Genomic DNA, 26,996 nt, shown 5'->3' with positions numbered 1-26,996 from the left:
ATTTAGGTAAGAAAAAATATGTTAAATGCATGATATTAGGTTAGAATACCAAATATCCTTTTTTAAACACTGATAAATATATTTATGGAAAAATGAAAATGAAACGAAATAGATTGTAAATATTATGAAAAGATTATATATACAAAATGCATCTTATTGTTAAACAATCTCACGCCATTGTAATAATAATAAAAAAAAATTGGCAAAAACTTGTATGAGACGGTCTCACGGGTCTTATTTTGTGAGATAGATATCTTATTTGGGTAATCAATGAAAAAAATATTACTTTTTATGCTAAGAGTATTATTTTTTATTGTGAATATCGGTAGGATTAATCCGTCTCATAGATAAAGATTCGTGAGATCGTCTCACAAGAGACTTAATCAAAAATATTATCTAGCAGTTAAATTTCTGACCTGTGGCAAACATTTATTTATTTTAAAAAAAATTGTTTTCTTCGAAATTGTCAAAATTGGAGGGAAGGGCACTTTAGGAAAATGGAGTGAAGCAAGACCAAGTCTTGTTTAGCGATCTTTGTATGCTGTGTCGTCCGACCATACAGACATAAATAACTTTCAACGACAAACAAAATTAAATAGCTTTGCTATGAGGAAAAAAACAAGAATTTTAGTAATGCTCTAGGTACATAATTTTAAATCTTCAAATAAACTTGTGTGAGACGGTCTTACGGGTCGTATTTGTGAGACTGATCTTTTATTTGGGTCATCTATGAAAAAGTATTACTTTTTATGCTAAGAGTATTACTTTTAATTGTGAATATGGGTAGGGTTGACCCGTCTCACAGATTAATATCCATGAGACGGTCTCACATGAGACTCACTCTCAAATCTTTTTTCTATTAGTTATCAAAATTCAGAGAGTCCGAGTTGTTTGTCCCAACTAATAACGACTAAAGGTCGGGCCATCCCGACTAGTGGAACCTCTAGTTCCCACCTAACAATCAATTGTTCTCAACTCATGAGTGGTAGATCTATTGATTTTATGTTGTTGAAAATTTGATAAAGTTATAATGCTTGTGAGAATTCGAACATGTGAATGAACCACAATTAGTTGAAACCAATGTTGTCGAAATGAACTTTGATTATCTATTTGGTATTTTTTTTTTTTTTTTACAGAGACATGATCTTTTAACCATATGATTGTCAATTAGTTCAACATATATGGAATAAAAATCATCAAAGAACACATTTGGAATGAAATGACATCAGAAAACTCGATGAAGCATTCAAACTTTTGGCCTCTGCGCCTCTTTGCTGTCTGAAAATTTCTAATACAACCGTCTTCATGTTTTAGAGTTTTTTTTTCGTTATTTTCAATTCATTAAAACTAATTTCCAACATAGATAACATATTCATGGATTCAAATTGATGTCTAATGCAATAAAAGAATAATGTTTAAATTAATTGGAATTATGGATAACGAAAACATCACAATCTTTACCCCTCGATGTGATCATCACTAACAAGGATATGTTAACTACTTGACAATTTGTCCTGTTAATTTAAAGCAGTGGCAACGGCCATGTGCGTATGGCCGCCCGATATTTATGCCAATACGTTCATGGAATTTATTAATAAAGTTGACCAAAGCTTATAATAAATTAATNCTTTCTTTTTGTGGATACTGCGTATAAGAAATTGAATGAATAATTTTAAAAAAAATTAAATATCTTATGTCGACTGGATTTTTTCCAATAAAAAAAAAGTCTTTGTTGTCATTGTCCCTCGACCCAGTTCGTGTGTAGGCTCATTGGGCTTCGTTAAGTTAATGGGTCGGGCTAAATGTGAGATTTCAAGTCCCTCGACCCAGTTCGGTCTGTGTTTGAATTATCTAATGGCATATGATAGAGAAATTAGTTTCAAATATTTGAAATGTCATGCGGGACCAAATGTAAACAGATTTTCGGAAGATAACTTTATTGGCGGCTATGGTCCCAGTTTTTTGCGGCCCGTTTCAAGGTCATTCCAGTTGATTAATCTGATAAAAGTATATCATAATTTCTGGGGTGTGAAACTGAGCAAAACAAGAGTCATACGCATAGGTTGGCATGCATCTGATCGCATGTAAGTCTAAGTATGGACGTTGGGTTTTGTTTTAGGAGAAAAATAAATTGTGTTTGGCTTTCTCTAGAAGCTGATTATTGATATTGGCCGAAAATGTTGTTTTTCTTGTGGGTTGGTACTTGGTAAATATTGGTTTTTTTTTTCCTTTCTTTCTAGTTACATATCACGAATTTTGTATTTTTTGCGAACTTGAGTTGCTTTGGCAGGAGGGATGCATTTTGATTTTAAATTTTGTCGGCCGTGGTTTGATGATATAGGTCTGCTCATGTTTGTGGGTGTTGATTACCTTTGTTGGATATTTTTTTCTGAATATTTTGCTTTTTCTTGAACATTGGAAAAGATAAAACTTGGTACCATTTTTTCAGTAGGAGGCTGATCTACGGGGGCACAATAGATGGTCGTCTAGTTTAAATGAGAAAATTTCAAATTTTACTAGTGTTTGTTTACAATTCGAATATCATCATCCAGTGTTGTTTGAAATCCGACTCTCGATTAAATGATTGGATTCACCCCTGGTCAAAACGTCACCTTTCTTTCTATTTCCGAGTGTTATGCATACTTTACTTATGATCTGGAGAGTAAAATCTTGGCTCATCAATTAGGAGATCTTTGCAATCTTTTTACACACTCCTGCCACAATTTATATTTATTTCAGAGAGAGGGAAGAGGGAACAATTATATTTCCATTCTTTAACCATTCCACACCATTGAATGCCTGCTCGGTGAAAGAGTTTTAAGCCTTGCCCTCACTGGTTGCTGATGTGTTCTTTCGATTTAATGAGTAGATTACAAGTGTATAAAGGTTCTTTCTTTGAATTCTACCATTCTTTAGTAAAGTATAGACCTGTCATCAAATCATTCTTTTGGAAGAAAAAGCTCGGAAATGCTTATAAGATCTCTAGATGTACTCCGTTGATCCTTGAGTTGAGAAAGCTTTCACGTACAAGTAACTAATGTGATATTTATAGCAGCTGTTCCAAAATTAATCAAATTTGTTTATTCGAGATGTAGAATTTCCTGTGACCTGTTAATTCTTCAAATGGTGGAGCAGTTGATTTCTCTGTACTCTCTTCTTTGAATCTATGTTTAGCCATTCTCTCCTGCAAATATTGAAGTGGGGAAAGTAATGATTTTCTGAGGTGGAAAACAAATTTTGATATTTTAAAAAATCAACTGCATAGTACACTGGAAATTTATTATTTCGATGTTATGTGATTGATTTTTTCGCTTTGATGGCTTCCCTATGGATTATATTTCTTTATGCTTACAATGCACGTTTTCTTGAACTCGCCTCATCAGTTGAAGTAGAGATGATTTTTTTGCTATTATTGTTTTATATATTTACTTTTTAGTTTTTTGGTTTTAGTTATTTAAATTATTCAACCAAAAAGGGAAGTTACCATTTTTTGATCTAAAGCGGCATGATTTCCAGCAAGAAGATAGCTGTTGTCACCTTCTAGAAAAGATTCTCTTGTTGCCAAAAAAGTGTTTGTTTAAACATTGCCAAAGTGTTTACTTCTTTTGATATCAGACATGAAGATGATGACATATCTCGAAGCTGTTTGGTGGGGGCCTCACCTTGTTAACGTATCTTTTATGAATCACGGTGCTTCTGAAAATGCTACTGTCTACGAGGAGGACTTTTCGTGGGTTGAGTCTGTGAAAGAAGGTTTTTGTGGTCCAAAAGACTCTGCTGTCGAAAATGATGAAGTTATTGCTCATGCACTTCAGGAAGAATTCTCAAGAGTGGCCGTCGCAGAGGTGTCTGAGACATCATCTTTGGAGCAACAGATTCAAGTGTCTGTTCTCGATCAAGATTGGCACTTGAATTCTGGTAACAAAAAAGCAAATAATTTTCTTATGTTTCAATTCTTTAAATTTTACTTCTCTTTCACTTTACGGCTAATCCGTTATCAGAGTATGGCTGTAAGCAAGAAGCGTGCAAACAGGTAGCCGTGTTATCTGACTTTGCAGAATTATCAGTTGACGCCGATAATTTAGATGTATCGCCCAGGATTGAAGATGAGTCAATTCTTGATGGCGAAGTGGGAAAAAGGATGAATCAGATGACTGCTATTCCTGTGCGTTTGCCATGCTTGTTCTCAAATTTAGCCAAAACTTTTCCTTGGTGGCTAAAATTTACCATGATATTAATGTCAAGCATGTCTTTGTTGCAGCATGTTCCTAAAATTAATGGAGAAATACCATCTATTGATGAAGCCACGTCAGATCATCAAAGGCTGCTGAACAGGTAATGAAAGTCACTCCAAATCTTCTATTCCACGCATTTGTTCTATATAATTTTCCATGTCTGTAAATAAATCATGATGTTATTATATATATCTGAGATTTCATTTGACTCGTGTCATCTTTCTCAGGCATTTGTTTTATGCTATGCATATTTCATTGACACTTAATTTTCATTCCGTTCATCAGATTGCAGTTATATGACCTTGTCGAGCTAAAAATTTTGGGAGATGGAAATTGCCAGGTTGGTGTGCTACGGTTTCCCCGTTTGAAAATGCTGCGGTCTTAGATTATGAAAATTTAGCACATTTTCAGCCTGTGGCTTTGAAGGACTACCCTACATCCCTCGACATTCTGATTGCCATGTTTAGAACCCTATTACTGTGTCATTATTCAAATATTTACTCGTTCACTTTATTTGTAATCTGAATATTTGGAAAATTGTTTTGCTTCTCATCGATTAAGAATAAAGTATAAACTATGACCATAAAATCAGTACAACTTTAAAAAAAATTAGCTGATTTTTACCCCGTGATAAATTTCATATTTACTTAAGCTCACGTAACTCTTTCTGCAGTTCCGGTCATTGTCAGATCAAATATACAGAACTCCAGAGCATCACAAATTTGTGAGAGAACAAGTAATCAACCAGGTCTGTAACAATTTTATGCTAGCACAGATAAGTTTAAATTTATTATTGAAAATTCAGCCTTTTATGTTTGTTGATCATAACCTTTTCCGTATTGCAACTAATCTGTTCATATATGCCAAACATTAGCTGAAGTCACAGCCCGAGTTATACAAAAATTATGTCCCAATGACTTATGGTGAATACTTGAAGAAAATGAGCGGGTATGATAAAGATCTGTTACTTTCTCAGCATGCTAATGTGTTTTGTTCCTTAAATGTTGTTCGTAGCCTAAATCAATCTTGCCTGGTTCCAGATTTGGGGAATGGGGTGATAATATCACATTACAGGCTGCTGCAGATTGGGTATCATTTTGTTTATTTTCTCCATTTCTTTGTAATGTTATTTAATGCTCATTGACTTGTGAATTTTAATTTTTCTACGGCAGTATGGCATAAAGATTTTTGTTGTTACTTCATTCAAGGATACATGCTATATTGAGATACTTCCACGAACTCAAAAATCAAATAGAAGTGAGTTTTCTTCATTTTTAGCCTCATTACACGAAAAGCTTGGAACATGTAATACTTGACCAGTAAATTTATCGATTATACTTAATGACATAAAAGCTACCCCTTTGCATTCTCCATTTTGCGCTTCATTATTTCCGACCATGTTTGTGTTCTTATAGCCATTTTATGCATTGCAACTATAGTTTTTAGAATGTTGTTTTTTTCTAGTTTTTATCTGCTGTCTAAATGAATAGGTTATGCATCCTTATTGGCATTTTGGAACTGCCATTTTAGTTTGATTGTTGTTTATCTGCTTTTTTCATGCAGTTGTATTCTTGAGCTTCTGGGCGGAAGTGCACTACAACTCAATCTATCCGATGGGAGGTGAATATATGTCTCTCTTGTTTATCTAAATCAAATGTGGAAGCTCGTTTTGTTGTATCTTGTATTTTTATGTAAAAAGAAAAAGGTTTTACAAAAACACAAGCACACATTCATAAGTCTGTTTCTGGGTGATTTTGGAACAATCCGACAAGAAGACCACTGGATAAAGACTATTGATCACCAATTCTATATAGTAGTTCAAAAGTAGTGTGCACAGAAACTGAAACAATTTGATATTTGTCTTATATTTTCATGACTTACATGTCCTTGCATCTAAGTTTTATGTATCTTTGTTTGTAGAACTGCCTGGAGAAGAAGAGGGCAAGAAAAAGAAGAGCAATTGAAGTGGTGGTGTTGGGCAATATCATATCATACCAGATTGTTATCTGTATCTGCACATGTTCCTGTGGTTGTAAATATCAATTTTATGAGCTTTATTTGATTGATTGAATTATAGATGCTTCATTTGTTTAAAATTCATGACCAAGGAAATTGCCCAAACCCGATCGGGTATATAATATAGCACCAACCCGAAAATTTACATGTATTGTGTATACGCTATTCATACTTGATTACAACTCTAAAAACAACATCACGAAGTAAAATTTTTAAAGAATTTTATGAATACATACACTCAACAAGTTTGAGTAAGAATCCATCAGCACCATGATTTGCCAGCAAAGAAACCGCGATTGGTAAACCATCATACATGCCTACTGGTATGCTTACCTGCTCATACATATCCCAAATTGTTCTTAATATTGTTGAACAAGATAGATCATCAAATAAAAGAAAGAAAGAAAGAAAGAAAGAAAGAGACCTGACAAAATCCGGATACTCCAGCTACAGATAACAAACTAAAAGCCTTGGCCCGAAATGTTTCCAATGCGTTTGCCTCTGTTTGTAGCTTTGGTGGAGGCCCTGGCACTGTAGGCATTGCAAGGATGCCAAATTCCTGTGGGCATAGCTATTAGGGACAAAACGGTGGGTGGCGTGGAAAAATCACATTTTAGAAGCATTATAAACGAAAATAGTTATTTTCATATACTCTGCTGAAAAAAAAAAGATGGTAACTTTGTGACACAATTTAGACGTGTAACATCATACTAGACAATTGATTATGGAGATGTACATATAATATATCTATGGTCATTCAAAATAATCCCATGGACAGGATATGTTTTAGTGCTTGCATATTTCACAATCCTGACTTCTACAAGAGTAGGCACATTTTAGATGAATGTGACACAAATCGGTATCAAATCATGCAACGAAAGGGAGTTATGCCACACATGGACGGACATGGAAGTAAGTACCCCTAGTAGTGAACTGAGAGCAGCACGCAGTTCAGTCTTCAATGAATAGCATGAGTTAATATTGTCATCTCTTGCTCTGATGGCTTCCCATACGCGCTCTGATATTCCAGGGCCTAAATCTGGCTTGACCGAACTTACCCATTCACCATGATTTTTCTTGAATTCATGTCTGATTCAAGAAATGATTCTTGATTAGATGTAGGAGCTTTACAGTGTAATTTTGACAAAAAGAGAACTCGTGAATCATCGTAAAATGGACCTTTGAAGCATTCGCATAGCACTTGAAAGAACTGCCAATGAGGGTATATTGTAGTTTTGATTTTTAGTTTCAGCATTCATAAAATGCTTTAAGATGGGGACGTTGGCATCAATAAAGCTTCCCAGAGATGTGTATTCTATAGTATGACCTACATAGAACAAGGTAGTTTTACGAAAACTTTGATACTGAAGGTCCAAATAGCGATATCCTAGAAGGGTTGTTTTCTCTTTTTTTGTTTTGTTTCCAAATGGGGTGTAAGTTTAAGATTGATTGTAAAAAGAGCCTTTAAGATAACAGGATGTTGAGCGTACTTTCATGTATCTTTTGTATTGAGCTTATGAGTGCTTCTGTGAGTTGATTGCTTGGAATGTTCAGGAGTTTGAAACAATCTTCTGCGACAATAACACGACCAAGTTTTGCAGGACCATCATCTTGCAGTCGCAATAAAATCTTCGCCACTCGACTCAATATCATGGGATCTCTAGCAAACCAACCTGAGAGAATTTTTCCATTGGAAAATTTACTTACAAATATTTTGTCAGAGTGATTCTATGAATACTCACCAACTGTATCAAAGCTTTGGGCCATCGGTATAACTCCAGAAGTTGAAATGATGCCATGAGATGGTCGGAAACCGTAAATTCCACAATATGATGCAGGAACTCTGACACTTCCTCCAGTGTCAGTACCTATAGTAAGTAAATTGTTTCGGTTCAGCAGAGTATCAGAAAATATTTTACTTACTAAGAAAACTTACCTAAGGAAAAATCTACAAGCATGGCACCAACTGCAACAGCAGATCCACTGGATGATCCTCCAGGTACTCGATCTTCAGCACGTGGATTGACTGGGGTCCCGTGATGTATGTTTTCTCCATTTATGCTGCCAAGAAAAGTGGATTCTAAGGTGAAATATAACCCTTATACCACAAATCATTGGGTGACATATGTACCATATTATACTCATGGGTGATGTACCCTATATCGATAAAACAATGGCTCGTGCGTTATAGGGTGTAATGTAGCATATAATTTAACCCAAATTTCCTGGGATGCAGCTAAAATATTGGAAATAGCATAAAAGTTATCCCAACATAAAAGTTATCCCGAGTAAGTAGTAAGTAGAATATTTAAAGGCTCGTGATGAAAAGAACATGATAAGATCAAACCTGTAAGCCATTTCATCCATTACTGTTTTACCAACACATTTGGCACCTGCATTCAGCAGCTCCATGATTGCAGGTGCAGTGGATGTAGCAGCGGAATGTGTCCTAACCCAATCCGGATTCCCGAATCCGGTCACATATCCCTCCACATCAAATCTGAACCAATATGTAACTTTACCTTCATTATCAAATTCAGAAATCGCATGATCCAAATATCAACAGATGGAAAAAAATGATACGAAAAAACAATGAGAAACGGAGGAAAATAACTTGAATTGGAGAGGCGTGAAATTATTAGCATTTATAATTGGAATTTGAACAGTTTCGAAACCACTGGAGTGCTTCCCTCTTGTCATGGCTCTAAGTAACACTGGCATGCAAAGATGATTGAAGGATTTCTCTGCCAAGAAAATTTAGCAAATACATCCGAACCTACTAAAAATGGAACATCAGACTAAAACTTCTTCTTTTTTTCCAAATGCACATAAAATTTCAACATCTATGTGTATTCAGTTGAACCCATATCTTCAAAAATAAAACTTTGCAACCCTGAATGCATAATCTTACAATAAAACAGTTATTAACAATTTATCATGATTTGATCTACCCACGAAAAAGGAGTCGGGTTGTTACGGTACGAGGAAGAAACTGACATGTCTTTGACAGCAAAAGTAAGGCCACTCAGAGGAAGTTGATGTGGTGAAGGCTGCGGGAGCAGGGTAAATTTCTCCATGAAAGCACCAAAATCCGATCTTGTTGATGGGTTTTTCGCCATTCTATGCTCTGTTTTTTCTGCTCTCTGTAATCCTACGTTGTAATAATACATCTTATCCAATTGAAAATTGATTTTAAAATCTGAAAAGTGAAAAGTGTTTAATAATTAAATAAACTTTTATCAAAACTAACCACCGATGCATACTGAACAAAAATTTTTGTTTTTCCTTTAAAAAAAACTAATAACATCCCAATTATTTTAAAATCAAATTTCAAAATTTATATATATATATATATATAAATATAAAATAAATTAAAGAGTAACCTTAAAAAAAATGTAGGTGTGAATCTAAATCTTCCTGATTATCCCTATGATTTGTAACTTTTAATTTTCAAACAGTATTTTATTTATCATATTCCAAACATGATAAATTGTTATTTTATCTGATTCGAAGTTACAACAATAAAAACTTTACTTTCCTCCGCATTGAGCTTCTAGAGAGCATGATGTCAACCTTGGAATTGTAGTAATGGGCGACATCTCTTCAACGTTTTGAATTTTGAGAACCATTCTGTTTTCTTTTCAGATTGCATTGATTGGTTATATGGGGAAATTTAGGGAAAAGGGATCCAAACGTGATTTATTTAAAAAAAAGGATCCATAAGTCAATTTACATAAATATCCTTATGTTTAAACATAAATATATTATTAAATTTGATTTAAAAACTCTTAATACTGCATTCATTCTCATTTCAGTCGACTCCAAATCTGAATCTTTTTTCCGTCGACTTCTTCTCAAGACAATTTATCTTTCACATTTATTTCGATTTATTGAGATTTGTCAATTTACTTGAAAAAAAAAATCAACCTACACTTAAAAATCGACCAAAATTTTTGTCGACCAAGAACACAAAATTTTTGTCTTGGTCGACCAAAATCTTGAAATTGCTTGAAAGTGGTCTTGGTCGACCACTTCCAAGCAACTTCCAAGACCAAAATTTTGGTCTTGGTCGACCAAGAGACCAAAATTGGTCTCTTGGTCGACCAAGACGAAGAGACCAAAATTTTTGGTCCTGGTCTCTTGGTCAACCAAGACCAAAATTTTGGTCTTGGTCTTGGTCGGTCTTTTGGTCGACCAAAATTTTGGTCTTGGTCGATCAATTGCTTTGCTTGGAAGTGGTCGACCACCATCAAGGTTGTTTTTGTGTCGACTTTTTTCTAATCCATATATTTGATAAATATGGTCGATAATTATTTATTTTTGACGGATAATTACATAATTTTGATCAATGTTGCATGTTTTTTAACATACGAATCACATAATTTCACAAGTATGTTCTATAATGTTACATTATTATGTTACATGTTATGATATATGAGTCACAATTTCACAACTATGTTACATGTGTTTTGACATATGAGCCACAATTATGTTATATGTTTTAACATACGAATCACAATTTCACAACCAACTATGTTACATGTTGTTTTAACATATGAATCACAATCTCACAACTATTTTACATGTTTTAACATATGAATCACAATTTCACAATTATGTTATATGTTTTAACATATGAATCACAATTTCACAACTATGTTACATGTTTTAACATATGAATCACAATTTTATAACCAACTATGTTACATGTGTGTTTTAACATATGAATCACAATTTCACAACTATGTTACATGTTTTAATATATGAATTACAATTTCACAACTATGTTACATGTTTTAACATATGAATCATAATTTCACAACCAATTATGTTACATGTTGTTTTAACATATGAATCACAATTTCACAACTATGTTACATGTTTTTAACATATGAATCACAATTATGTACATGTTTTTAACATATGAATCACAATTTCACAATTATGTTATATAATATTACATGTTTTAACATATGAATCACATATTTAGCTAGGTCGACACAAAGTAGACCTTGTTTTTTTTTTGGTCGACCTTTGTTGCTTTGCTTTTGGGTCGACCCAAAGGTATATCCTACAAAATTCAACAAAAATTAAGAGAATAAGATACTTAGAATAGACAAAAATTAATAATAAAAATAACAAAAAAAAACATACAATTTCTTCTTGGTCAACCAAAATTATGTTGGTTGACCAAGAAGATGGTTTGGTCGACCAAGAAAATGTTTGGTCGACCAAGAAAACCAAGAAATTTTCTTGGTCGACCAAGAAAATTAACTTAATTTTGGTCGACTATTTTTTCTGGGTGGATTGATATTTTTTCTCAAAATAAATTTTGTGTCGACCGAGAAGAAAAAGAAAAAGAAAATTAATTAAGTTAAAGATTTTAATTACAGTTAATGTAATAAGCAAGAAGTCAGGAGTAGGGGTGCTTTTGGTGGTTTGGTCATATCCAGAGAATAGCAATAACATGTTGAATGACATTAATTACCTGATACATATGTTGATATCAAATTTAACATAGTGAAGAAAATAAAAAAAATATGAATCCATTGTTGCAAAGAATTTCAAATCCATAGTTATTTATAACAATATTTTCAAAATCAGACTGATCAGTTCGATCGAAAACCAATCACGAGTCCGATCAAGAAAATGATAAAAAAAAAAAAAAAACCATTTGACCGATTTGACATATTTTAATTTTTTTAAAGAAAAATTGGATTTTTTTTCTTTCAGGCAACTATTATTTTTTAATTTAAATTTTATTAAAAATATTATTTTACTAATTTTATTTATTTTTTTTAGAAAAATAGATATATATAATTATATTATTTAGATTTTAAACTTGACTATATACATTTATTATTTATATATACACATTTAATATATTTATAATTTAAAATATATTATTTATTATATTATATTATTATTTCATGTCAAATAACAGTTTTTTGATCGAATTAATTGAACAATTTTTAAAAATAAATCAATTTTATCGTCGATCTTACTATGAAAATATTGATTTAGAGACCTAAAGTCGATAAGAATTCATACCTGAAATTAAAAATGAGTCATACAAATACCATTTTAGGAAAAATTGCGAAGGAAAAAAAAAATAAAAAATTGTTGTGAAAAAGTAAAAATTTACGGTAAAAAAGTAAAAATCTCAAACTCTCAAAATTATCACACTACACACTTTATAATATTTTTCTCTCAACTCAATTGTGATTTTCTTCACAAATGAGATATCTATTTATAGAAAATTTTTACAAATAATCCAAAAATAAATTACATCATTACCTTCATCATCACACACAAATTTCAATATTCAACACCTAATTTTACCTAATTTTCAACATTCAAATATTCAACATTCAAATATTCAATACACACATTTTAAATATTATTTTTCAACACTCTCCTTGTGATGATGATCATAATGATTGTCTTCATTACATGTTTTTATACTGCATCGTTAAAAACCTTACAAGGAAAAACCCATTGGGATAAAAACCATAGTAAGGGAAAAGGAGTGCAGTCACGTAAACTCTCCCTCATGTTGACACGAACAATTATTCACAGATTTCGTAGATTGCGCATCCCAATATTATATATATGATTTCTGAATATTGTCGTAGGAAGTGTCTTTGTGAAGAGATCTGATGAGTTTTCACTTGATTGAATGTGACGAACATCAATACATTTATTCTTCTCAAGCTCCTTGGTGAATGCGAAGAATTTAGGAGGAATATGTTTAGTTCTGTCGCTTTTTATGTATCATTCTTTCATTTGAGCAACACATGCAGCATTATCTTCATATAGTATCACAGGCTTCTCGTCGAATGATAATCCGCATGAGATTTGGATATGTTGGGTCATTGATTTTAACCACACACATTCACGGTTTGCTTCATGTAGTGCAATAATCTCGGCATGATTTGATGAAGTTGTTACGAGCGTTTGTTTCTGTTAACGTCAAGAAATTGCAGTGCCTCCACGAGTAAATACATATCCAGTTTGGGAACGTGCCTTGTGTGGATGAGATAAGTATCCAGCATCGGCATAATCAATTATATTTGGATTAGCATCTTTTGAATACAAAAGTCCCAAGTCTGTCGTTCCTCGTAGATAACGGAATATATGTTTAATTCCGTTCCAGTGTCTCTTTGTTGGATATATGCTAAATCTTGTCAATAAATTTACGGCAAAAGATATATCAGGCCTTGTACAATTTGTAAGATACATAAGGGCACCGATAGCACTTAAATATGGTACTTCTGGACCAAGAATATCTTCATCATCTTCACATGGACGAAATGGATCCTTTTCTATGTTTAATGATCTAACAACCATTGGAGTACTTAAAGGATTTGATTTATCCATATTAAAACGTTTAAGGATCTTTTCTGTATAATTTTTCTGGTGAACAAATATTCCACATTCTTTTTGTTCAATTTGTAAACCCAGACAATACTTGGTTTTTCCAAGATCCTTCATTTCAAATTCTTCCTTCAAGTATGACACAACTTCATGAATTTCATTATTCGTTCCAATGATGTTTAAATCATCAACATATACAGCAATAATTACGCATCCGGATGTTGTTTTCTTAATGAAAACACAAGGGCATATTGAATTATTTACATATCCCTTTTTCATCAAATGATCACTTAGCCGATTATACCACATTCGGACTGATTGCTTTAACCCATATAATGATCTTTGTAATTTCACAGAATAACATTCTCTGGGTTTTGAACTTTGTGCTTCAGGCATCTTAAATCCTTCAGGGATTTTCATATATATATTACTATCAAGTGATCCATATAAGGAAGCTGTAACAACATCCATAAGACGCATTTCTAAATTTTCAGATACTGCCAAGCTAATCAAATACCGAAACGTAATTGCATCCATCACGGGAGAATACGTTTCTTCATAGTCAATTCCAGGCCTTTGAGAAAATCCTTGTGCAACAAGTCGAGCTTTATATCTTACTATTTCATTTTTCTCATTTCGCTTTCGAATAAAAACCCATTTGTATCCAACAGGTTTTACACCTTCAGGTGTAAGGACTATAGGTCCAAAAACATTACGTTTATTTAGCGAATCCAATTCAACCTGGATGGCATCTTTCCATTTTATCCAATCCTGCCGATTTTTACATTCACCAAAAGATTTTGGTTCATGATCTTCATTATCATTTATGATGTCGATTGCCACATTATAAGAAAATATATCATCAATTTCTTCTATATCTTTTCGGTTCCATATTTTTCCAGTATTAATATAATTGATAGAGATTTCATGATTCTCGTCAGTTTGTGGTTCTGACAAAACATTTTCATCATCATGTGTTTCTTCAGGAACATCATTCTCTATTTTGTGATCATTATGTGTTTCTTCAGGAACATCATTCTCTATTTTGTGATCATTGTGTTTCTCTATGAATTTTCTTTTTCGAGGATTTTTATCCTTGGAACCAACTGGCCTTCCACGCTTCAGGCGTTTAATGACATCATGACTATCTTCAATTTGTTTCTTCGGAATTTCAATTCGAGCAGGGGCATTTGCAGCATGTATATATGATTTAGTTACCCCTTTTGTGTCTGCAAATGCATCTGGTATTTGATTTGCTATTCTTTGCAAGTGCACAATTTGCTGTACATCTTTTTCACATTGTTTTGTTCTTGGATCCAGATGTAACAATGATGATACATACCATGTAATTTCTTTTTCGGTATGTTTCTGTTCTCCCCCTAACATTGGGAAGATTTCCTCATTAAAATGACAATCAGCAAAACGTGCTGTGAACACGTCGCCTGTCTGTGGTTCAAGATATCGAATGATCGATGGACTATCATAACCAATATAAATTCCAATCTTTCTTTGAGGTCCCATTTTCTTTCGTTGAGGTGGTGCAATAGGCACATACACCATACATCCAAAAATTCTCAGATGAGAAATGTCTGGTTCTTTACCAAATGCAAGCTGCAATGGGGAGTATTTATGATATGCACTTGGTCTGATGCGAATTAATGAAGCAGCATGTAAAATTGCATGTCCCCATATAGAAATAGGGAGCTTTGTTTTCATAATCATTGGTCTAGCAATCATTTGCAGACGTTTAATCAATGATTCAGCCAATCCATTTTGAGTATGTACATGAGCAACAGGATGCTCAACAATGATTCCCATAGACATACAATAATCATTGAAAGTCTGGGAAGTAAATTCACCAGCATTATCAAGTCTAATTTTCTTGATTGTATAATCGGGAAATTGATTCCTCAATTTTATTATTTGAGCAAGTAATCTTGCAAATGCAACATTTCGAGTTGACAATAAACATACATGTGACCATCTGCTGGAGGCATCAATCAATACCATAAAGTATCTGAATGGTCCACATGGTGGATGGATTGGTCCACAAATATCACCCTGAATACGTTCAAGAAACATTGGTGATTCAGTTTGGATTTTGGCTGGTGATGGTCTTATAATAAGTTTTCCAAGAGAACATGCTTTACATTGAAACTTATTATTCTGAAAGATCTTCTGGTCTTTCAATGGATGACCATGTGTATTTTCTATAATTCTTCGCATCATTGTTGAACCAGGATGTCCTAATCGATCATGCCAATTGGTTAATATTGAAGAATTATCAATTACCATGTTTGATTCAATGGGACGTATATGTGTATAATGCAATCCAGTAGGGAGCATTGGTAGTTTTTCAATCACATATTTCTTTCCTGATTTATATGTGGTAAGACACATATATTTCTCATTCCCTTCATTCATTGTTTGAGTATCATACCCATGGGAATATATATCATTAAAACTCAACAAATTTCTTTTCGATTGTGGTGAATATAAAGCATCATTGATCAAAAATTTTGTACCATTAGGTAACAAAAATTGTGCTTTACCACATCCTTTAATCAAGTCTACAGGACCTGATATTGTATTCACCGTTGTTTTTGTTGGTTTTAGTTCCAAGAAATATCTTTTATCTCGGAGGATAGTGTGCGTTGTACCACTATCGGGTATGCAAACTTCAGCTTTGCTCATAGCATTTTCCATATTTGAACTTCAAAAAATATGCAATGAAAAAAAATTAATGACAATACATATGTAAATATAACACATATCATAATTGTACAATAAAACATTATCATATAAATACATGAAAAATAAATTATTGTACATTTATATTCTACCACTATATTGTTCATTTTCAGAGAAATCATTGAGAAAATCTGCAGCATCAATATTGTTCATTTCTATCCCACCAACATATTGATCATTTCCAGAGAAATCATTCATAAAATCAGCAGCATCAAAATGAGTTGAATCACTCAAACGGTCACTTCGCTCAGTGAAGTTGGTCTCTTTTTCTTTCCCCTTTATCGATTCTTTATAGAGCTTGCAAAGGTGCTCAGGGGCTCGACAAATACGAGACCAATGTCCTGGAGTGCCGCATCTGAAACAAGAACTTTCAAATCTTTTCGAGTGATTTTCATTAACACTCATGTTCTCATGATGCCTTTTCTGTGGGTGGTTCGTGACGCCCTTTTGAGATGAGTTATAAAAATAACTATCTCTATTGTTTTCAAAACCACGGCCTCGACCACGACCACGACCACTTCCACGTCCACGTCCACGACCACGACCTCGACCTCGACCAAAACCTTGTCTTTGAATTTGATTTTGGTTTCCAGGTTTAAATTCATTTTTACTTACAGCATTTACTTCTGGAAATGCTGATGATCCAGTGGGTCGGGACTGATGATTTCTCATTAGTAGCTCGTTGTTTTTTTCCGCCACAAGAAGACAGGCGATGAGCTCAGAATATCTCGCAAATCCACGCACTCTATATTGTTGCTGTAAAGTTATATTTGATGCGTGAAACGTGGAAAATGTTTTTTCAAGCATTTCCGATTCTGTGACCTCATGTCCACAAAATTTTAGCTGCGAGATTATTCGATACATCGCTGAATTGTAATCACTGACTTTCTTAAAATCTTGGAATCTTAACATATTCCATTCATCACGGGCGGTCGGAAGTATAACTTCCCTTATATGTTCAAATCTTTCTTTCAATCCTTTCCACAGAGCCATGAGATCTTTTTCGATGAGATATTCACATTTTAAACCTTCATCGAGATGTCGACGCAAAAATATTATAGCTTTTGCTTTTTCTTGTGATGAAGATATACCATTTTCTTTAATGGTCTCGCTTAGACCCAATGACTCAAGATGCATTTCTACATCGAGAGTCCATGGCATATAATTTTTCCCCGTAATGTCGAGTGCAACAAATTCGAGCTTTGTCAAGTTTGACATGGTGGTACTAAAAAAAATTATGATGCATTTTATTAGTTAATGAATATTGCAATACAAAGTAATGGATAAACAACAAATACAAGCATTCGTAAAAATAATTAAAACACATGAGGAGGATATTCTCCGATAAGTACAAGATTCGTGAGTATTATAACCAAAATAATTAAAAATAACTTTGTGAAAGCCATCTTATTTTTTCTTCAAAAATTTGATGAAGAATAATTTTAGAGAAGAAGAGAAAGTTGGAGTGATTGAATGTGTTTGTGAGATCATATTTATAGGGCAAAAACTAGCCGTTTTGTTACCGTTTATGACCGTTGGTGTACAAGAAAATAAATGTATGTATTTGTATAATTTTATGGTAATAATATGGTGTATATAATATTAGTAATGTTTTAAATAATTATGTATATCATATCACAATATTATAATGAGGTGTCATAAGATATTTTGTTTAAAAACCTTATAGACTTTTATACTTGTCGTATCCCTTACCGGGAGTGTGGGATGTCGTCTTAACATCCTCCCAGGATTTATAACAAGTTTTTTGAAAAATTTATTTTTATTATTTATAATAACATTATATTATATAGTAAATATATAAATAATAAAATAAATATTATTACTTTTGTTACTTTTTTTAACTGTTTTGGAGCTTGGAAAAATATGGAGGACTTTTAGAGTTTCGTGCTGATAACGTGTTGTGAAAAAGTAAAAATTTACGATAAAAAGTAAAAATATCAAACTCTCAAAATTATCACACTACATACTTTATAATATTTTTCTCTCAACTCAATTGTGATTTTCTTCACAAATGAGAGATCTATTTATAGAAAATTTTTACAAATAATCCAAAAATAAATTACATCATTACCTTCATCATTACACACAAATTTCAATATTCAACACCTAATTTTACCTAATTTTCAACATTAAAATATTCAACATTCAAATATTCAATACACACATTTTAAATATTATTTTTCAAAAAAATAAGAATATATTTATTCAAATGGATGAGATCTTGTAATTTTGATAGATTATGGATATAACACCGCAATAAAGAAAAATCTGCAGCATTAGTCCGCTGCCAAGACAACCGCTAATGGCGGCGATAGCGGCTGCTGCCGCCGCGTTCACAACCCTTCGCATTTCCAAACCCACCGTCTTCCCACGCCGCCGCTTCTGCACCCTCGTCACGTCCTCTCTCTCTTCTGAATTCAACATCACCTTCGCCCCACCCAAACCCAAATCCATAGCCCAGCTGCCGATAACTCCCGCGACTGACTTGGACCCACCGGAATCGTCTAGTTCAGAGTTCGGAGAACAGCTGTTAATCCCATGGATTGTCAGAGACGAGAATGGAAACCTAACCTTCCAGACGACGCCGCCGGAGCGTTATCTTCGTGCTATGGCTGAAGCGAAAACTCAGAGGAAGAAGAAAAAGGTCAGTGCTGGCAATGCTAAAAAAGGTGAGCAAGCGATGCCGTCTACCGTGCCGCCGAAGTATTCGAAGGCGGCTCGCAGGTTTTATAATGAGAGGTTTCGCGAGCCTCCGCAGCGGCTGGCAAAGGTTCTTGCAGCTGCAGGAGGTACAGTAAATTTGTTTTGTCGCATCCAGTGCTATACCTTGTGCTTTTCTGCGCGATAAGTTACTTCTACAGTTGGATTCAGCTAATTTTGTCAGTTGGTTGTGAATATGATTCAAAGTTTAAGCTTCGATATAATTGAATTACGGATTATATATTCAAAGAAATTGGATGATTTTTAAAGCTGGAAACTATTGTATAGGGGTATCTTTGATTGATTGTTACTACCTCAAGTGTTAGGTCTACATATTCTATATTTTATATACAAATAAGCAATAACAACTGTAAGAAGCTCATGAGCCGCTCTCAAGCTTTTTAATGATGTTATGTAAGCTTAAGCTCAAGCTTGGCAAATATCGAGCTTGATGCCAAGCTCCAGTCTTGTTGCTTTTGAAAATAATTAGTTCAGTTTGCACCCTTAGACCTAATCGATTGAAAGCACTTAGATGACAAAATCTTTTGACTGTTGGCCTCGATTATAAAGAATAACTAATGATTTTTTACCAGAAAAGTTTCTTTGTTGTTATGAAGTTCTTAATATTCCATATAGGCTCCAAATTTCATTAGATTTTGCATATTGTTTTCTGCTTTTGGGACTTGTCTTATCAGTTGTGATAGGTGTGCGAAGTAATATGTCTAACTGTTAAAGATGTTTAAGACTTATAATCTCAGTTATTTTTAACTACGTTTACGGCATGGGAATTGATAGTTGCGTCGAGGAGAAGTAGCGAAGAGCTGATTTTTCAAGGGAAGGTGACTGTCAATGGTTCTGTCTGCACCACACCCCAGGTCAGTTCTAAAGTCAATGTGAGGGGCCTATGGAAAAGTTGCGTATATTTGGTGCAAAAGCTGTTTTGTAAATCCGATGAAATATTTTGGTATAACATATTATCTGGATTCTGATTGTTAAAACTTAAGATGTTAAATTATGTATTGATAAGACATGGTGTGCATTTGATTCTGAATACCGATCTTGTGAGCAGACTAAGGTTGATCCTGGTCAAGATGTTATATATGTGAATGGGAGACGTCTGGCTAAGAAACTACCTCCAAAGGTTTATCTTGCTTTGAACAAGCCGAAAGGGTTTGTCATCTCTATGTCTCACTTCTCGCACTAGAATTTAGCTTCAAATTAAGTTTAGTGGTGGATTGATGGAAAAATAAAATTATTTGCAGTTACATATGTTCGACCGGAGAAAAGGAGACCAAATCTGTGGTGTCTCTATTTGATGATTATATGATGAGTTGGGTATGAGAGACTGCTCAAATTGTTTAATATTTTAGCCTTTTAGGATTGAACAATTTTTGGTGGCTTTAAATGTCTTCATTTTTGTCAGAATAAAAGATATGCTGGGCTTCCAAAGCCACGGCTATTTACAGTTGGTCGCCTTGATGTCGCCACGACTGGGTTGATTATTGTGACAAATGATGGTATAGTTATCTGAATAATCTGATATGAATACTTCAATAGTTGATGGATTATACATTATCGGATTTTGTGTGATGAATTACATGTGGCACTTGATGGTTTATGTGGTGTTACAGGTGAATTTGCTCAAAAGATTTCACACCCTTCATCTAATTTATCTAAGGAGTATGATTTGCTTTCATTTTTTTATTTCTCCTTGTTTCTTGATTTCTCCAGGGCAGATTTGTGGCTTGTTATCAAATGAATGATGTTAGTGCATATCATTTTGTTGATTGCAGATACATTGCAACTATTGACGGTGAGGTCAATAAGAAGCATTTGTTAGCCATCAGTGAGGGAACTGTCATAGAAGGCACCCACTGCACACCAGACGTGGTGGAGCAACTGCCCCAACAGCCTGATAGTAAAAGGCCTCGACTTCGCATTGCGGTATTGTTGATTGTTCCATTTCATATTTTATTTCTTCATCTCGCTGCTTTGTTATCCTCCTTTTTTTTCCTCATCTTTATTGCGACATGGATGAAAAAACAATTTTTTTTTAGATGTGGGGTGCCATTTTCTATATCTAGCTGCTATGTGATCAATCTGCCCGAGAATATTGTTTGTTATTACTCATGCTTGGCAAAATATATGAAAGATCAGTTAATTATCGAAAAGAGGAATTTTGCTCTTGGTTTTCAATGGTTTACTATTTTACATGTACGTTCCAGTAGATATCTGTAGATCTCCTGTCTATATACGCGCAGTCAATTATCTTATGGTGATTCTCCTGTTTTCATCTTAATATTTTCATAACTGTGAACGAGTGTCCGTCAAGTCATTAACAATGCTTATTATTGAGAATCATGGTAGGTGTAGTTGACCTAATTTTTGTTAGAGATTTGGGAATTATTTTGCGAGGAATTGCTAAAAATTTAAGTGTGGGGTAGCTCAACAGTAAAAACAGTGGTATAAAACTATATATTGGCATCCTTGCAAAATGCCTATTCATTCTTCCCTTGGCTCAATCAAAGGAAGATCAGAAGATTTGGGTTTGATCAGTTTCAAGTCCACCAAGATCTTGGCATGTCATACACGCTGAAAAAGCTCATCTATTTTTAGATTTTGCTCTTAAATCATGATGGAAGTTAAACTTTTGTCCTTTTTACTCTGCAGGTTCACGAGGGAAGAAACCACGAAGTTCGAGAACTTGTTAAAAATGCTGGACTTCAGGTACATCAGAGTTGATGGTGTGGTTTAGACATTATTATTCGTTTATATTACCAAGACTGGCCAAATCGCTTCACCAGTCAATGCCTAGTAATTATCTTGTAATTCTGCATGGTTGTCTAAAGGACGTAGTGGTCAGACATTAAACAGATACACAGTTTTAAAGATTTTAATCGCCAATTTATCATAAACTATAATTTTGATATTAGCGGCAAGCGGTTGTTTGGTAGTTAGTATCATATTTAAGGTCACCAGTGAAGCAATTGTTTGGAGAAACAACACAATCGCTTTTGTTGTGCTATGTTGCTATTTATGTGGTGGCACAAGGGTCATAATGTGGTGTTTCCGTTACTGTAAAGTTAAAATTTTGAGCATTATAACACATGGTATATAATTTGGTACAGAAATTGTCAATCCGCGCAATTACAAGGATTTTGTATTCGTACATGTGACTATTATTGCTCGCTAGACCGTTGTGGAGTATCGGCACAAACACATTAACTTATCATCCGAGTTTTCTTACCTTTTTCCAAGCTGGTTGCATTTGACATGGCTAGCGAAGTGGTTTTTATTTGTTTCTATATGCTTTCCGAATGAGTGTTGGACATTTCAAAAGTGATTATCTTGTTTCCTTGTTTCAGATTCATGCTCTGAAACGAGTACGAATCGGTGGTTTCAGGCTTCCATCTGATCTCACGTAAGTTTTATGCATCCTGTTCCAAACTATGTTATTTTCCGTGTTGGATCTCTATTTCCCAGAGTCCTAAATATTTTGTTGCCTCTTCCGGGTCAGTCTAGGAAAGCATATGGAACTTAGCGCAGCTAACCTGAGAGCATTGGGCTGGAAAAGTTAATAAAGACGCAGCTAATGAATTGAAGACCGTGGAATTTTTCCAGAACAACAAAGCTCGATTCTTGCATAAGATCTTGCAGATTGTTCCAGCAAGAGGTTAATTGTGAACTCTTTGGGGATTAAGAATTCTGACCATATAAGTTCTTGTGGTGATGGAACGTGCACCGATGGTGATTTGCTTGGAGACCTTTCACCACCCTGAATATTCCGGTGGACGTCACCAAGTGTTAGTGAAGTTGATGTAACAATGAAGGTGTATATATATGATAAATTCGATTGTAGAATTTTAGACATGTAAAATATTATGTGCTAAAGCTATGCATTTTACCCTTTCAATGCTAAAACCAAATCAAAATGTGATTATTTTTCATGATCAACAATCTACCAGCTACACTTTCTATTAATTAAATCACGTAGTTTGCTCTTCTAAATTTTAAGAAGGCGTACGAACTACAATATCGGGTTACAAGCATGACCGATGCAAATAATGTTACAACAAGAACCTGAAAATACAGCTGAATGGCACCGAAGCTCATCTATATTTAGTTCTTGGATACATAATGAGTAGACACCATGGAATGCAACAAGTCATATCGTTGAACAATATCCACATGTACTTAGCAAGTAAATTCCTACCCCGAAATAATTTCAACGAGATTGATCAGTCAAAAAGGCCCTCATCTTGCCATATATCGACCAAAAAGTCTACCATCTCCTGCAAAATACATAGATATGTAAATCATCAATGGCACACTTTCCCTATGTGAGAATCAATAATGGATTCGAATAATAATGATGCATAATTAGCGCAACACTAAAATGGATGGAAAGTAAAATTTTTTTTGCTCATTGAAGTAAAAGTCCATAAAACTTGTCTCCTGTGAGGTAGCTGATGAGTAAATGAGCATGTAAAATTTTCAAATGGATTTGATATTATTTGTACCTAGGTAACTTACAGCTAAGGGGATTGGCTCGGAGAAAGGGTCGTTGGTGGAGAGCAAGTCTTCATAGGTCATGGACCAGCTGCAAGAGCAAAAATACTGAGTAAAGAGTCCACATTATTTTTGAACCACGAGAAACTGCAAATCCATGGTATCACGACAGGGAGGGAGTTGTTGGTTCTTATCCAAGTCAATAAACATGGTAAAATTCGAATTCCGACAACTTCTCCAGATAATTTTTTTAATATAACAAATCTTAACTAGTTTGAACCAAAGATTTGTTTGATGATCTTTATGAACATATACTAGAAAAGGCCCCAATCATTTGTCAATTAATATTCTGACTGAAGTGCCAATAAGAAAATGAGTTCCATTTTCAGAATACGAATGCTACTGACATGCAAAAGACACATAAGACACACGATTCAAAATCTGGTGAAACAGTCAAAACTTGAATCAGCCATACATTGGATCAAACATTTGGGGAGACGGAATATTTAGTGTACCTTATAATTGGATCCTTCGGTATCCTTTTAGGTTTCTGGGATAAATTTCCAGTCCACTTTCTTCTGTTCTCGTCCCATGCAATTGCAGCTACATAACACACACATTATATGCCTTGTTTATACCACCCGTTTCTCAATTTTTAGTCTCTACACAATTTTTTTAAAATTTTATATGTATTCAGCGCGAGAATAGAAAATCAACAGAAAATGCAGGAAAATAAGATTTTAACCTAATAAATAAAGGAATCATCAATCATCTAGTGCCCAAGAGAAGTTCAAGTTTCAATTATTCCAAAGATAATCTCGGGAGTAATTTATATACATTCTATTTCAATGAAGTTTTCATGCATTTTAACAATAAAGGATGAGTTAAGAAAGTAGAAGAAAATGGATATCTCTTTACATTCCATTGCTTTCTACTCTTCAAACAGACAAAAGGTATCATTAAAGACTCACCATGATTGACAAACACGGACGAGTTCGTATTTTTCTCGGCTGGCATTTTTGGTTGACTTGCAGGCGTCGAATTTGCCAAAGGTCTCTTCTCACTGGAATGGGATGTTATAGTACCAACTTCCATCATATCTTGACTTAATAACATCCCCGTTCAAGATGAAAGGAAAATTGTCTGCTATGCTTTAACTTCCTTCCTAGTCAACCTTGACAGGAGCACAGCTGCACAGGCAATCCAACTTATATTAAGAATCATAGCATGTGGAGCTAAGTAAAATAACAAATATTGGGCCAGACAAGAAAAAAACCAAAGACACTCTAGAGTTAATATGTTCATATCGAAAGTGGAATTTAACAATTCAAAAAATATATAGCAATCCACTGTTAGTGTATAAGCTCGTGAGAAGGAAAGTTTCTGATTTTTAAAACATAATTTTTCAAGACATCAAAAAAGTTGCAACTTACAGAAACAAACTCGATACAAACAATTTCTATTGATACTCTCTAGAAGATGAATTCAGTAAACATGACGACAAACTGAAATACAGAGGTTTCTCCAAGTCATCCATTCAACTAAAAACCATGCGTGTTGTGCGTGTTGTTCAAAATCTGAGGTTTGGTCAGAAGTTGTAATCACTAAAGTACAATCCTTTTGAAACCAGACAGCAGAAACCTCGCTTTACCTGATCTACAAAAGCCCCACAGAATTCAGCAATCTTGGTTTTCAATTATATTTCAACGGAACCACAGGGACATTAAAAATTTTAAACTGGTGGGGATAGTTATGGAAAAGAAAGTTCCCATGAAACATTAGTTCATTTCCTGATAAAACACACAAATATGTTTTCTTTCTTAAGTGAGAGAGGAGATTTTCACTCCCCATGAAACATTAGTCCATTTTTTGATAAACATACAAATATTTTTCTTTCTTAAGAAAAAGAAAATATTTTCACTACCCCATGAAACATTAGTTCATTTCGTGATAAAACATACAAATATTTTTCCTTTCTCAAGTGTAAGAAAAGATTTTCACTTGAGGACCTATAGTTACTACAGCTACAGAAATATTATCGTGCCTCCTTGGCTTATTATTCACCAATGTCCTATTTCATGCAACACCATCCAATCAATGTAACGATTTATTTCCACTGATATACACCAGGTTAAGCAGAGGCCTTATGAAAAGCAGAGAACCACAGATTCTCTGTCTTAAAACCAAGCTATTCCTCTTAAAATGTATTGCCTCCTGCTCTTGTTTCATAAAGACAAAAACTTCAGAATTTCTAGCACTCATATCTCAGCCATTCATCCAAAATGTGAAGTATGCGCGGAGATAATAAATGAATAGGACACATACAAAGATAATAGCTTTAGAATATTCTTACTGCCCATTTTCACATAACATCCCCACAATCATAAGCAACCATTGTCTTAGGGTGGAGCCAGAACTTAGAGTCAATAATTGAGACGTGTTCATGATTAAAAAATCTAGATATCTTCGATGCTAAGTGACTAAATTGTAAAACTTTATTGCTAGAATTGGAAGGAGGGGGCCGATAGTCCCTTCATACTCCATCACTATAAGCAAACCAGCAACGACTACAGACGCCTTCAATAGTATATGTGAAACAAAACCATCTGATGCATTTCAACGATGAATTCATAAGAAAATCCCTTAAATCATGACAGGTACATGATCAAAACTACATCTTCTCCTCAAATTATAGTACTATATTCCATTCGTAAGGTCAAACAAATTTCAGCAAACCAAAAACACAGAACCCGTTAAGCTTCTCCCACAATTTCCGATCCCTTTCCACATTAACAACCAAAACCATCAAAATGATCACACCTTCCAACAAACACACGATAAAACCGTAGGAAAAGTAAGAAAGGGGACAACGGAAATGCAAGTATATTCATAAAAAAACACATGGAAAAATAAAAAAAATCAAAGAAAACTAAAAATTAAAAGCCTGATCAAACAAAAAGAAAGGAAGAAAAGAGCATACCTTCGGTGGGCTTTGCTCCAAGGGAAGCCAAATAATAAAGAAGAGAAGTGAGGGTCTATGAACGTGAAAAGGGTCAATATATAGAGAGAGGGGCACGAACATTATTGTGTGGGAAGGTGGGAACAATGTCTTTTTCTTGGTTTCGTCGCTTTGCTCTTATCGTATCATTTTTTGTTAAATTTTCATGACCCGAGTCAGTGCAAACTCTTATAAATATCAGAAATATTATTGAAAATGCAACAATAATCCCATTATCTTGAAATAGCATCGAATGAAGAAGGAACTAGAAATGGGTTTTATTTAATAAATTGTAATCAAAGTATAAACAAGTATGCTACAAAGATCGATGATAAAATTTGAGAGATCTGAAAATAGTATGCCATATAATTTTTTCAAGCAAAAAAAAA

The 26,996-nt window shown here is 34.1% G+C and overlaps 4 protein-coding genes across 8 annotated transcripts; 2 read left to right on the top strand and 2 right to left on the bottom strand.

Annotated features, from left to right (window-relative positions):
• Nucleotides 1-1,898: 1,898 nt before the first annotated feature.
• Nucleotides 1,899-6,587, top strand: LOC140982402 (OVARIAN TUMOR DOMAIN-containing deubiquitinating enzyme 9-like). Of its 4 annotated transcripts, none has more exons than XM_073448886.1 (11): nt 1,899-2,084; nt 3,616-3,918; nt 4,002-4,165; nt 4,262-4,335; nt 4,521-4,575; nt 4,909-4,983; nt 5,110-5,183; nt 5,276-5,324; nt 5,408-5,492; nt 5,799-5,855; nt 6,156-6,587. In XM_073448886.1, the coding sequence occupies exons 1-11, from the start codon at nt 2,069-2,071 to the stop codon at nt 6,197-6,199; spliced, it is 996 nt and encodes a 331-aa protein (XP_073304987.1). In that variant the 5' UTR covers nt 1,899-2,068; the 3' UTR covers nt 6,200-6,587. The 4 variants fall into 4 exon arrangements, with proteins under 4 accessions (XP_073304987.1, XP_073304988.1, XP_073304986.1 ...); XM_073448887.1 differs by having other exon boundaries at nt 1,905-2,084; nt 3,594-3,918; XM_073448885.1 differs by lacking the exon at nt 1,899-2,084 and adding an exon at nt 2,281-2,341.
• LOC140982400 (amidase 1) lies at nt 6,413-9,425 on the bottom strand. The gene is made up of 9 exons (XM_073448881.1): nt 9,249-9,425; nt 8,599-8,751; nt 8,188-8,312; nt 7,994-8,119; nt 7,742-7,924; nt 7,431-7,578; nt 7,172-7,340; nt 6,676-6,810; nt 6,413-6,584 (listed from the first exon to the last, which is right to left on the bottom strand). Exons 1-9 carry the CDS (start codon nt 9,419-9,421, stop codon nt 6,474-6,476), a joined length of 1,323 nt encoding a protein of 440 aa, XP_073304982.1. The 5' UTR covers nt 9,422-9,425; the 3' UTR covers nt 6,413-6,473.
• A 9,204-nt stretch (nt 9,426-18,629) lies between these two features.
• Nucleotides 18,630-23,047, top strand: LOC140982630 (putative ribosomal large subunit pseudouridine synthase SVR1, chloroplastic). Of its 2 annotated transcripts, none has more exons than XM_073449223.1 (10): nt 18,630-19,189; nt 19,896-19,975; nt 20,170-20,270; nt 20,363-20,435; nt 20,524-20,617; nt 20,732-20,780; nt 20,894-21,044; nt 21,771-21,827; nt 22,466-22,521; nt 22,623-23,047. In XM_073449223.1, exons 1-10 carry the CDS (start codon nt 18,703-18,705, stop codon nt 22,639-22,641), a joined length of 1,167 nt encoding a protein of 388 aa, XP_073305324.1. In that variant the 5' UTR covers nt 18,630-18,702; the 3' UTR covers nt 22,642-23,047. The 2 variants fall into 2 exon arrangements, with proteins under 2 accessions (XP_073305324.1, XP_073305323.1); XM_073449222.1 differs by having other exon boundaries at nt 18,631-19,189; nt 22,618-23,047.
• On the bottom strand, nt 23,017-26,765 carry LOC140982631 (uncharacterized). Its single transcript, XM_073449224.1, has 5 exons — nt 26,590-26,765; nt 24,581-24,799; nt 24,125-24,212; nt 23,634-23,700; nt 23,017-23,392 (listed from the first exon to the last, which is right to left on the bottom strand). The coding sequence occupies exons 2-5, from the start codon at nt 24,723-24,725 to the stop codon at nt 23,339-23,341; spliced, it is 354 nt and encodes a 117-aa protein (XP_073305325.1). The 5' UTR covers nt 24,726-24,799; nt 26,590-26,765; the 3' UTR covers nt 23,017-23,338.
• Between the last annotated feature and the right edge of the window lie 231 nt (nt 26,766-26,996).

The sequence above is a fragment of the Primulina huaijiensis genome, chromosome 8 (assembly GCF_012295235.1).
Source record: "Primulina huaijiensis isolate GDHJ02 chromosome 8, ASM1229523v2, whole genome shotgun sequence".
Classification (NCBI taxonomy): Eukaryota; Viridiplantae; Streptophyta; class Magnoliopsida; order Lamiales; family Gesneriaceae; genus Primulina; species Primulina huaijiensis.
Note: the sequence above shows the minus strand (reverse complement) of the source record. Positions and strands in the feature narration are given on the sequence as shown.